The sequence below is a fragment of the Dasypus novemcinctus genome, chromosome 6, assembly GCF_030445035.2.
Source record: "Dasypus novemcinctus isolate mDasNov1 chromosome 6, mDasNov1.1.hap2, whole genome shotgun sequence".
Lineage (NCBI taxonomy): Eukaryota > Metazoa > Chordata > Mammalia > Cingulata > Dasypodidae > Dasypus > Dasypus novemcinctus.
In genome coordinates, this window is record NC_080678.1 from 24,314,300 (window position 1) to 24,327,977 (window position 13,678).

At 34.1% G+C, this 13,678-nt stretch overlaps 1 protein-coding gene across 3 annotated transcripts in view; it reads right to left on the reverse strand.

The window, feature by feature from the left end:
• Positions 1 to 13,678, reverse strand: part of NHLRC2 (NHL repeat containing 2) — an 85,862-nt gene that overhangs the window by 32,605 nt on the left and 39,579 nt on the right. For all 3 annotated transcript variants that reach the window (XM_058298359.1, XM_071215662.1, XM_071215661.1), the window contains 3 exons: positions 11,963 to 12,418; positions 9,109 to 9,230; positions 1,825 to 1,954 (listed from right to left, as the gene is read on the reverse strand). In XM_058298359.1, coding sequence (XP_058154342.1) covers positions 1,825 to 1,954; positions 9,109 to 9,230; positions 11,963 to 12,418 — 708 coding nt within the window. The remainder of the gene's footprint in view (positions 1 to 1,824; positions 1,955 to 9,108; positions 9,231 to 11,962; positions 12,419 to 13,678) is intronic.

The following is a 13,678-nucleotide window of genomic DNA, read 5'->3' on the forward strand; positions in this document are numbered from 1 at the left end:
AGAGAAGTGAATGTATATTTTCATGTAAAAAAACTGTAAACAAATGTCTATAAAGATTTTATTTGTAATTATCAAAAAACTGGAGACATCCCAAATGTCCATCAAGTGGCTGAATGAATAAACAAATTGTGGAATAGCCACACAATGGAATATTACTTAATGATAAAGAACAAACTGCAGATACATGCAATAACAGGGATGAATCTCAAAAGCACTATGCTAAATGAAAACAAAAAACATAAAGCAGACACAAAGGATGTGCTGAGGAAAAGCAAAATTAAAATTGGATAACTGCTGCCAATGACTAGAGTAGGGAGAGGAGACTGACTATAAAGGGGCATGAGAGAACTTTCTGGGGGTAACAGAAACATTCTCTTTCTTGATTGCAGTAATGGTTACGAGACAGTATACATTTGTCAAAATTCATGGAATCATAAACATAAGAATAAATTTAAATTTTTATAAATTATACCCCTTAACTTAAGAAAAATCTTATTGGTATCAAGTCAATGTGGTAAGATAGTGTAAGAATCTTCCCTCAAATTTTAGGTATAAAAATTACAATTCACTTTAACAAAATAAAAACACACTAATCACACTGAATAACATTTATTCCTCAAAAAAAGTCTGTACTGTCTGATTATTTTTAAAGGATATTCATGGTATTTTATAGCACATTAATAGAAGTCAGAAAAGCATATTATCTAAGCACACAAGCATCAATGCTGTAGATTATTGGACTAGCACACTAAGTAGCTGGATTTCAACCATTAAAGGCTGTATAAGAACAGTTATACTTCTATCTAGGGAAAATGCTGATTAAAGGGCCAAGGAAGGTCAATGGGATTGGGGCATATTATCCTTTCTATAAATGATATTGAGCAGGTAAACTATAAAGTACTTGGAGACTAACAGGGCTTTTAACATTTGTGATTTAAAAAAAACCTCAGGTTACTGCCTAGGATGGGCACTGGATATCTGGTATCTTTTTGCTTCCTTCTTAAATTTGCAAATAATGATTCCATAGAAATTTGTTTCACCAGCCTTTTAGAGACTGCCCCCACTTAAACCCATCTAGAAATAGTATCATTGCCTTTAGGACATTTTAAAGGAACATTTAAACAAAGCCTCTAAACATAATTTAAGTAAATTTAATCATAAAGTGTATTGGGGGACAGGTAATTGGAAGTCACTCAAAAAGGTGTGATTTATTAAATATTAAACTCATGAGCAAAAGCATTATAACTCATGCCTGAAAGAAGGTTATCTAACACACATATTTTCTCTGTGAGGCACATACTTTGTCCTTTTTGAGTTTAGGAACACCAGACAGCCTTCAGCATGATGCTTTGGGAGCCGTTTTAAACACTGAAATCACCAATAAAAAGCACAAAAATACAGAAAATCTGGCACTAAATATACCATAAAAAGGACACTTGTTTGTGGTATGAGAGCTGAAACAAGAAGGCAGTGTCACTTTGATCTTAGCTAGGAATGACTCAACTTTTTCCATTGCTCTGCCCATGCCTGTGAATACTGATTTTGGGGTAACAAACAAATTTTATCAAGTAGGCAAATTCTCAAGTATAGAACCTAAATTCTCAAGTATAGGATGGGCTATATATCTTATATATAATGATAGTTATACTAACCTGTGTGTTACTGTTGCCTTTGTTTTAACACAATTAGTAAACCCTAAGCTATAAATACAAACACATAAAATAACCAGCACTATAATCAATCCAAATGAATGTCCCAAGAATATTTTTTAAATATTATTTTTATTAAGCAAAGTTTACTTATATTTAATATTAGTTTACATACCTGATGTTCCAAAAACTATATCCCAAGGAGAACTAATGGGTTGTTGTTCTCCTTTTGCTCCACCTTCTTTATCTGTACCTTGAATTCCAATACCAGCTACAGTGCTCACCACCTCAGCTTCTAGGTCAACCTACAAAATTTAATTAATGTTTTTATGCATTGCATGCTACTTTCGCTTTTTGTTCTTTGATATGCAAGATTTCTAATAGAACACAGAGAGAGTATTTGCAACATAATGTTTGAGAAAAAAGTCTAAGCAACCCTAGGTGGACTTCTTATTCACATGCACACAATTCAGTTCCTCTTATTTTCCCTCTTGCCCACTCACTTATTTTATTCCTCTTGCCCCATCCTCCACATCAGGCTTCTACCACAACTGGTGTTAATGTCATTTTAACTATAAAATGTTTTAAAAGGAAGTGAAATTTGAAAATTTAAAATATAATCTAGCAAACTACATGTTTCTTGAAAGTAAATGTATATTTTGGTTATGCTCACCTAATAACTGACACTCATTAGAGCTAACTGTATGCCAGGCACTGACAAAGAGTGAGCGAGCCAGGCATTCATCAATAATCCATCTATCCTCATAGTGATCCTATGACAAGGTACTATGATTTTGAATATTTTAGGGGAAATTGAGATATAGAGATATAGAGAGTTAAGTAACTTTCCCAAGATCCCACAGCTATAATGTTGAGGATCTGGGATTTGAAGCCAGGCAGTTCCAACTCCAATACACTGTTGCCTCTGCTTTGTAAATAAACTAAAAAACTAAGATATTCTACTGGAAAAAGATATTCTGGGTTTCATCTTCTGAGTCCCCCACACCCATGAATATTTTCAAACATACAGAAAAGTTGAAACAATTTTGCAATGAACAAACCATGTAACTACCAGCTAGATACAATTCTATTATCAATATTATCACTAAGTGCTTTACCACATATTTTATCCAGCTATCAATCCCTCAATCCGTTTTCATTTTACATTTCAAAGTAAACTGCAAACATTAGTACATTGTCCTAAAATATATCAGTGTGCTTACCAGTAACTAGAGTTCCATATTTTTTAATTCCTTTTTTGAGGTAAAATTTACAATGAAATGCAAAAATCTTAAGTGCATTCTTTGATGAATTTTGACTAATGCATAAACCTGTATAGCCGCAACTTCCATCAAAAGATACAAAATATTACCCTCACCCAGAAGGTTACCACATGTCTCTTTCTAGTCAATCATTGCCCCCAAAGGTAAACATATTTTTAATCCATCAGAGATTTGTTTTATCTCTTCTAGGATTTCATATAAATGAGTCATAAGGTATCAACTCTTGTGTATGAGGCTTCTTTAACTCAGTATGTTCTTGAGATTTATTCAAATATTAGTTTATTACCTTTTTATTGACTAGTATTCCAAAATATGAATAGACCAGAGATCATTTATATATTGTCTTAATTATGGACACTTAGTTTGTTTCCAGATGGAGCCTTTATGAATACAGCTGTTGAAACATTCCTATACAAGTCTTTTTACGTACATGTTTTCACTTCTACTGGTTAAATATACAGATTCTACTTGCTAGGTCATAGGATTAAGTAGAATAAGTATATGGTTTGGGTTTTTTAAAAGATTTATTTCTCCCCCCTCCCTGCATTGTCTGCTGTGTCCATTCACTGTATGTTTTTCTGTGTCTGCCTGTATTCTCATTAGGTGGCTCCGGGAACTGATCCTGGAACTTCTGGAGTGGGAGAGAGGTGATCATTCTCTTGCACCACCTCAGCTCCCTGGTCTGCTACATCTCTTATTATCTCTCCTTGTGTCTCTTTTTGTTGTGTCATCTTGCTGTGCCAGCTCTCTGTGTGGACCCGCATTCCTGTGCAGGGCAGCTCTCCTGTGTAGGGCAACACTCCTGTGTAGGGGAACACTCCTGCGCAGGCCAGCACTCTGCGTGGGCCAGCTTGCCTTCACCAGGAGGCCCTGGGTAGTAAACCCTGGACCTCCTATATGGTAGATGGGAGTGCAGTTGCTTGAGCCCCATCTGCTTTCCTATATGTTCGATAAGAAATTGCCAGAAACTTTTCCACAACGGTCTGCCACTTTACATTCCCACCTGTACATGTAAGTCCCAGCTGCTCCACATTATTGCTAACAATGTTGTTGGTCTTTTAAATTTTAACCATTCTGGATGTATAGTGGTATCTCACTGTGGTTTTAATTCACATTTCCTTCATATCTCAAGATTTTAAGTATTTTTTATGTGCTTGTGAACATTCTTACATCTTTTGAGAAATGTGTGTTCAAATCTTTGATTCATTTTGGATTGAGCTGTCTTAATTTTCAGCTGTAGGAATTCTTTAAGTGCCATGGATACTAGTCTTTTGATGGATATGTTTGGGGATTATTTTCTTCCAGCCTGTGGAAGTTATCTAGCAGTTAAAGAACATAAAATCTGCCAAGCTTAAACCATTGCTTTAAAAATTTAATGGATCTGATTACATCAAAATTAAAGATTTCTGTTCAACAAAGGAGACTGTGGATGTTACCAGACATGAAAGGCTGGGAGAAGATACATGGCAAGTCAAAACTGACAAGAGATTAATATCTATAATATATGAAGAATTCTTGGAAATCATAAGAAACAGGAATTTAATGGAAAAACAGACAAAATTATTAACAAATAATTCACAGAAGAAAAAATTAGTAATAAGCATATTAAATGATGTTTAAAGTTAGTAATTAAATGAAATTTAAGATATCCCTTATCCACCATTAGATTGGTACACACACAAAATCGGAAGGGTGGACAGTGCCAATGAAAGAGATGTGGGATTATAAAACTCCATATGTGTGATTGTTGGTAGTATAAATGGTTCAGCCACTCTTGGGCTGAACATAAACTCCATTACTAAGCAATCTGGATAACTATTTCAGAAAATACTCACAGAAGCCTACAAGAAGAAATGTACAAGAGTATCCAACAGCATTATTTGTGGAGGTAGAGAGTTAGAGTTCATCAATATAGAAATAAGTAAAATGTGGTACGTGAAGGTATACAACACAACATCATAAAGGAGCTAGGAACATTGGGCCAGATATACACAAAGTAATCTAGATGGATCTTTAAAACATAGTGCTAAGTAAAAAAAATAAGGACTAGAACGAGGTTTTTACCATAAAACCATTTCTGTGAATGATAAACACATGTACACGCTATAGTTACCAGTGTAAGAACAGACATAAATCAATGAACAGAACTGAATGTAGACATAAATTTTATATCCATAGTCAACTTATTTTTGACAAAGGTGCCAAGGTAATTCATTGGGAAAAATATAGTCTTTTCAACAAATGGTGCTATAGTAACTAGATCTTCACATACAAAGAGATGAACTTAGATCTTTACTTTACACTATATGCAAACATTAACTTGAAATGGATCATGATGTAAAGTAAGAGTCAAAAAGGTAAAACTTTAGAATACGAAAGAGGGGAAAAACATCTTTCTTAATATGGCAATGATTTCTTAATATGGCATCAAAAGCAAAGCCCATGAAAGAAAAAAATGTATAAGTTGGATTTCATCAAAATTCAAAACTTCTGCACTTCAAGAGACACCATTAAGAAAATGAAAAGACAAGTAACACACTGAGAGAAAATATCTGCAAAACATCTATCTGATAAAAGACTTCTATCTAGAATATATAGATGACTCTTACAACTCAACAATACAACAAACCAATCAAAAAACAGGCAAAACACACGAAAGAAATTTCAGCAGAGAATATATATGAATGGCCAATAAGCATAAAAAGATGCTCAACATTCTTAACCATTAGTGAAATGCAAATTAAAACTACAATGAGATATCAGTTCATAACTACTAGAATGTCTGTAATAAGTAAAACAGATGATGACAAATACTGAAGAGGGTATGAAGAAACAAGAACCTTCATACATCTCTGGTGGGAGCATAAAATGGTACAATCACTTCAGAATTTAGTCTTTTCTCAAAATATTAAACATAAAATATATGACCCAGCAATTCTACTCCTAAGTATCTACTCAAGAGAAATGAAAATATGTTTCATTTGTACAAAGACTTGAACACTTAATATTCATAGCAGCATTATTAATAAAACCAAAGACTGGAATAAACCTAAATGTCTATCAACTGTGAATATAAACAAAATATGGTTTATCCATACAACAGAATACTATCAGCAGTAAAAAGAAACAAACTACTGAAATGTACTATTTCATAGATGAACCATAAAAATACTACGTGAAATGAGAGAAGCCAGACACAAGAGACTGTATATTATATAATTCTATTAATAGGAAATGTTAGAAAAGGTAGGCTTATAAAAATAGAAAGTAGATTCATGGTTGCTTAGGACTGGGGTTGGGAATAGGGATTAACGATGTTTGGGCATAAGGGTTCTTTACCCTCCCAGATAGGCACTCACTTGCCCCTTTCTTGTACATCCTGGGGACTGATGGCTTTGGTTCTCATTGAGAGGATAAATATGTTCTAAAACTGATTTATGATAATGGCTATACCACTTGGAAAGTTACTAAAAATTATTGACTTGTACATGTGAAATGAGTGACTCTTATGATATGTAAAATAAATAGCAATAAAGTTGTTTAAAACACAAACAACACTATATATTTTACAAGGACACAGAACAAAAAGCATTACACATATTAGAATGGTTGTCTATGGGTGTGTTTATGTAGGGGGAATGGCAGTGAGAGTGGGGAATGGGGATGGAAGAAAATATATAAATTAATAAATAATCTAAATAAGAGAGAAGTCTTGTACAGAACAATGTGAGGTGTGAATACAGGAGTATGATCAACTTGATCTTTTGCAAATAAGGCCTTAAATGAAAATAAAATACAGTAAGAGGGGAAGCAGATGTGGCTCAAATGATAGGGCCTCTGCCTACCATATGGGAGGACCCAGGTTCGATCCCTGGGGTCTCCTTGTGAAAAAGAAGAGAAAGCATGTCTGCAGGGCGAGCCAGTGCCCAGATGGTGAGCTGACTGCCCGCGTGGTGAGTCAAGTTCCTGCGCAAGTACCCACACGGTGAGCTAGTTTTTGCGCAAGATGATGACACAACAAAAGAGAGATGAATGGGAGAGTCAAGATGAAGTGCAGCAGAGACCAGGAACTGAGGTGGCACAATTGACAGGGACCTCTCTCCACATCTGAGATCCCCAGGATCAAATCCTGGTAAATCCTAGAGTAGAAAGATAAGAAGACAAAAAAAGAAACAGAGAAGACCACACAGCGAATGGACACACACAGCAAAAACAGTGGGGCGGGGGAGGGGGAGGGAAAAAGGGAAAAAACACACAAAAACTAGTTATGGCAACCTGAAAAAAATACTGTAAGAGGGAAAATAATTTCACTTCTTTTCCTATTTTCGCAGACACGAAACTAAGTCTGATAATATAAAAACAACTTCAGGTAACCTAAATTTGTTTTGATTATGCTACTTAATGCCCATTTATTTGAAGTACCGCATGTCGTGGTCATTACTCCATAACCAATTAAGTTCTAAAGCAGGAGAGATAAAGTACAATTAAAAAAGAAAGGCAAGTACTCCCTAACAGCTATCAGTTAAATATCTTACTACTTCAACAGACTGATGTTATAATACTTTGTTAATTTCAGAAGCATACAACTTCAAAAAGATATTAATGATAAAGGAATATTAACATTTAAGGACTAGGTAATGGAACTATTTCCAGAGTATATATTATGGAACCATTAGTTCTATGAGCAGCTCTACCTAAAAAAGAGTGCCTTGGTCAAGTAAGTTTAAAAATACTGTATACATATCCCCTTTTTCTGAGAGAGTCATAATACATTAGCATATTAAAGTATCTAAGAAGACTTTCAATAAGTAAATGTTTCATTTTTTATTTTTTTAAAGATATTTAAATTTATTTCTCTCCCCTTCCCCACCCTCCCCCCTCCACCCCAGTTGTCTGCTCTGTGTTCATTTGCTGTGTGTTCTTCTGTGTCTGCTTATATTCTTGTCAGTGGCACCGGGAATCTGTGTCTCTTTTTGTTGTGTCATCTTGCTGCGTCAGCTCTCTGTGTGTGTGGTGCCCCTCCTGGGCAGGCTGCACTTCTTTCGCGCTGGGCGGCTCTTTTTATGGGGCGCACTCCTTGCGCGTGGGTCTCCCCTACATGGGGACACCCCTGTGTGGCATGGCACTCCCTGTGTGCATGAGCACTATTTGTAGGCCAGCTCACCACACGGATCAGGAGGCCCTGGGTTTGAACCCTTTCTAGGTGTTCTCTTAGGAATTCAGCTGTGAAGAAAACAATTTCTTTCCTTTGTGGAGATGTACACTGCAGTATATATGCTGTATATATTTAAAAAACAGGGAAGTATCTGAAATCATACCCATTTAGACATGGGTTATGTCTCTTATTTTCCAAATAGATGTCAACTTAAAGACCAATAGACTAGAGTCAAAAGAGCCATCAAAAAGGAACTGCTGAAAATAAGCAGATATAGCTATAGTGACATATTATGCCATCGTATCATTCATGTGGCTAATAAGGAAAGATGCCTAAGATAACACTGTTAAATTTTTAAAAATGCAGAATATACATGTATTATATTATTCCATTTTTTAAAAAAGATTCTCTAGAGAAAGCCTTTTTAAATATAAACCTATTTGTACATGAATTTCTGAAAAGACAAATGTTAAGAGTGGCTAGTTACCTTTGGAAAGTTGGCATTGACATTCAGAGGACTTTGACTTTTTTACCTTTATGCATAAGTTGAATTTTTTGTTTTTTAACAAGAATACAGAGTATTATTATAATGAGATAAAACAATTTTAAGACTAATTAACCAAGTGTTTCCAGGCAGGCATAAGAGCTGAAGGGAAGGAGAGCAATATAATTGTTTTCTCGGAATCAGGAAGTTTAACTGAAAAAGGACAAAAAATTACTTTGTAAATAGTGGTTAAGAAAATGCCTCAAAATAAGGGTGATTAAGCAAATGACTTTGATATACAGAATTTTTTTTTAATGACTTAATATATTCTTCTGTGACAACTACAGGCTGACACACAGAAAGACAAAGATACCTAGGAATAAAACTAAAGCAAATACCTCTGAAAAAATCTGAATAAGGATATATGTTGAGGCACATAATATCACATTTTAACTTCAAATACTTAACGTAGCAAATAAATATCAGTTTTTCTGATTAAAAGTATTAAAACTTTTAAAATTTAAAATAGAAAATTACCTTTCTTATAAGGTGGTTTTCAGTATCTGCCACATATATGATATTATTCATTATGGCTACACCCTGTGGTGAATTAAAGGCTGACTCTGAAAATGTTCCATCTTTTCTTCCAGGGTTAGGTCCTAAAAGACAAGTTAGTCAATAAGACAAAGATTTTTCTCACTTAAAGAGTGATCACAAGATAAACCAAAATAAATAAATAAAATTTGTATTTAATGTGCAAATTTTAACATAAATAACATGATACATCTATCCAAAATGTTTCCAAAGATACCCATTTTTCTCATATGTGAGTTTTGCTAATGATACGGCATATCATATAATGGTTAAGAGTACACTTTAATAGCATATAATACAGGAAATCATCTTAAAAGCATTATTTTTACTAACTAGACAAAGTTAAAAATAATTTTTTCAGTATCTAGAGGAATGGTTTTTAACAATTTGAATGATATAATCCTCTAATAGAGGATTGAAAATTATTAAACTTCTTCCTAGGAAAACATACATTTTGATAAAATGTTACAATTTCAAGGGGTTCCTAGCTCCCCTGAGAGGCATTCATGTATTTCTTAGAGTCCAAGCATCCCAGGTTAAAACACCCGTTTATTTACTATTTCATTTTTTCTATACTTCATATACATTTTAAGAGAGAATGATCTAGACAAAGATGAGTGTAGTCTAATGGCCTACTTCTTGGCTTTAAATGCTTCTAGAGTTCCAGGAGTATAGAGTACATAACAATAAAATATAATTGTTATTTCTGTGACTAGAGAACAAGCCATATAAAGTCTCAAAACCAGTATTCATAAACTATGCTTTGCAAAACCCCAATGTCCCAGATGTTAATGTAATGTTATGATTAGGAACATGACTTCTAGGGTCCAACAAATTTGGTTCAATTTCAGCTTTAACTCTTCCTAGCTGATGATTTGGGCAAGTTCTCTATGTCTGTTTCCTTTTCTATAAAGTGGGACTAGTAATAGTACCTACCTCATATTAGTGATAGCTGAATGAGTTAATATATGTAAAGTGCTAAGGACAGTGTCAGGCATACAGTAAGCACTAAGTGTTCACTATTATTATTGTTGTTGTTTTTTATTGTTGTTATCATTTCCTTGGGGAATAAAAAGAAGAGCTCTAGTCAGAAACCTATTTCTGATTTATATCAGAAAATATTGTGTACTATAACCTCCTCTTGGATATTCATGAGGCATATTAGCAAAGTAAAAGATTTTAGAAGTCCTGCCACACTAACAACAAAAATCTGCTAAACCACATGAAATCAGTATTTCCCAAGTGTATTTGATTAGGATATATAAATTTTTAAAAACTAAAGAAAAACTATTAATATATCATAAAATAAAAGTATTATTATAATAGAAACATGGTTTGAGAAACCAGCATGCTGTTGTTTTTCTATTTAACAAAGAATATTTACCTACAATGTTTTGAAAATTTTAGAATTTGTTAAAAACTGGTTAAAATCATTCAAATTCAAGCTGCTATCCAGACTATTTTCTTTTTAAAGATTTATTATATTTATTTCCCCCTGCCCCCAATTGTTTGTACTTGCTATCTACTCTCTGTGTCCATTTGCTGTGTGCTCTCTGTGTCTGCTTGCCTTCTCTTTAGGAGGCACCAGAAACCGAACCCAGAACCTCCCTTGTGGAAGAGAGGCGCTCAATTGCTTGAGCCACCTCAGCTCCCTGCTTTGTTGTGTCTCTCATTGCGTTTCCTCTGTGTCTCCTTGTTGTGTCATCTTGTTGTGTCAACTCACTGTGCTAGACTATTGTGCCAGCTCACTGTCTTGTCTTCTCCAGAAGGCAATAAACAGAACCCAGGACCTCCCATGTGGAAGGGAGGAGCTCAATTGCTTGAGTCACATCTGCTCCCCCCAGACTGTTTCTTAGTAACAATTCTCATAATTATCTGCCATAAATCAAAATACCAAGTAGCCAAAACAAAACAAAACAAAACACACACAGATACACACTGAGGAAACAGTATCATGGCATACTAAACAGTATGTTAGGGCTTAGAAATAGAATTATTTGCATTAGGCATTCAGATATCCCTACTTTATGTATTAATAACATTACATGTGTTACTAATGCAGAATTGCAAAGAGATGAGTACTTTTCTCTTTGGCTAGTATGTGGTTAGATGTCAGTTTAGTCTGGATAAGCAGGATTAATAAGACTGTACTTAATAGATTTTATTCATTTTGTAGATGTAAAAAAAAACATTTTTAGATCTGAGATCAGGAAGATATGGAACAAAATGATCTATATTTGCATGATACTTATTTTACTAGACCCAAAGGGAGTGGATTCACAAGTATCCTAAAGTTCTTATGGAAGAAAGGGGAAAAAGTTAAGAATATGTATAAGTTCTCACTTATTTTAAAATCCAAATCTCAACTTTCTGGGGATACTGTCCTGGTTTTAAAAAAGATATGGCTACATTCTGATGGATACTGAACTATAATACTTCCATTTAAAATGTATGTAATCTAAAATGTACATTTTACTTTCAAAATACACAATAATGTGGTAGTTTTATATAAAAAAATACAAAACAAGATGGGGATATGCAAACATACTTTAAAGCCATAACCTAAGATTCCCTCTTTTTAATCTGAGTGGTATTTTTGTTTGTTTTCTTTGTGAAGGAGCAAGAAGAAGTTAACTCTGATACCGCACATTTAATTAACAAAATTTCATGATGAAGCTAAACGTTAATGTATATTATCCTTCTTTATTTAGATCTTTGTAAATTTCTTTTAAATATTACTTAAACCATTTTTAAATTGTAAAACACATTATATATCATAATTAGAAGCAAACTTTACCTCCAATGCTGTATTGAATTTGTCCATTCTTCCAGACAACCAAAATTCTATGATGTCCAGTGTCTGCTATTACTAATCTATCATTAGCAATGTCTACTGTTACTTTGCCAGGAAATAACAATGGTGAAGGTGGTAAAGTATCTTTATAGAGTTTTATTCCAATTTTATTATCTCTGATTTGTCCCCTGTCTTTGTAATACTTTAAAGCAACTGAAGTACATAACAACAATTTATCTTTATGTCCCTCTCCAATCAAAGAAAATAACATGTTTCCACGGGGTCCAAGTATGACTACAGTTGGCCAACAAGACACTTCTAGCTCTTGCCAAAGGCTGGCATCTGCATCGTTAACCACGGGGTGAGTGATATTATATCGAAGAACAGCACTCTTAATATTATCCAGGACTTTTTCATTTGGAAACTTAGCCGAGTGAACGCCAACAACAAGAAGACCATCTGAAAAGAAAAAATTAGAAGTTAATATTCTAACTTTATAATGTTCATCTCTCACACATCAAGTTTTGGGTCATTAATAATTAAAACAGTACACAGATCATAAAGCAAAAGGTCCTTTTTAGAACCACATTAGTCTCTTAGATTGCATACAAATGCATGTATAAAACATGAACCCATTTAAATTTCATGACAATCTTGAGAACTACATCAAAGCACATATGATCAAATTCATATGGCTATTTTTGGATTAAAATATTTTATGCCCTTTATATAGACAAAGATATAAAAACATACACTATTTTTTTTGTATACACTATTGAGGATGTTGAAAATTTTGTAACTTTTTCCCACCTAGAATAAGCCCATTTGAAATTCATAGTGACTGCAGTGGCTTGGAGTAATGTACCCCACAAAAACATATTCTTAAACTTCACCCATTCCTGTGGGTGTGAATCTATGGTAAATAGAACCTTCTGATGAGGTTACTTCAGTTAAAGTGTGGCCCAACTGAATCAGAATGGGTTTTAATCCTATTTTTGGAGTCCTTTATAAGCAGAACAAAATTCAGAAAAAGAGAGAGAGACAGCACAACAGGAAGAAGCTGGAAGTCAATGGAACCCAGAGAAGTCAGGAGAGGCCACCATGAACACTGCCACGTGACAGAAAAGCCAAGGACCCAGGATTGCTGGCAGACAGACCCGAACACTATAGTTTTCAGGGAGAAAGGACTGCCTTGCTGACACCTGGACTTTGGGCTTCTCCTAGCTTCGAAATTGTGAGCCAACAAATTTCCATTATTTAAGCCAATTTGTTTCGGCAGCCAGGAAACTATGACAGTTTTTTCCTATTAAATGTTTCTGACCTAACTTTAAATTAAAAATACACGAAATGAATGCAATAAAGATATTTCCATAATACAAGATTTTTTATTTACTTAAAATTCCTGTTAACAGTTCTTAGAACATACTTTCTTGTAGATAATAGAACTATGGAAAACTAAAAAGAATGTATTTCTTTTACCTAAATAATATAATATATCAAGAAGTCAGTACAGAAAAAAATGTAAGAAATATTAGGCTGGATACAGAGAAAAAACTCAAAACTGACTACCCAAGGTAGCAGAAGTAATAATGGATACATAAATTCAAATCTCCCAACACATCCACCAAAATGTATACAAACCGGGAGGAAAAGAAAAAAAAAAAAACATACAAATGGGAGTTCTGTTTCTGCTAAGGAGATACATGGTAAAGTCTATAA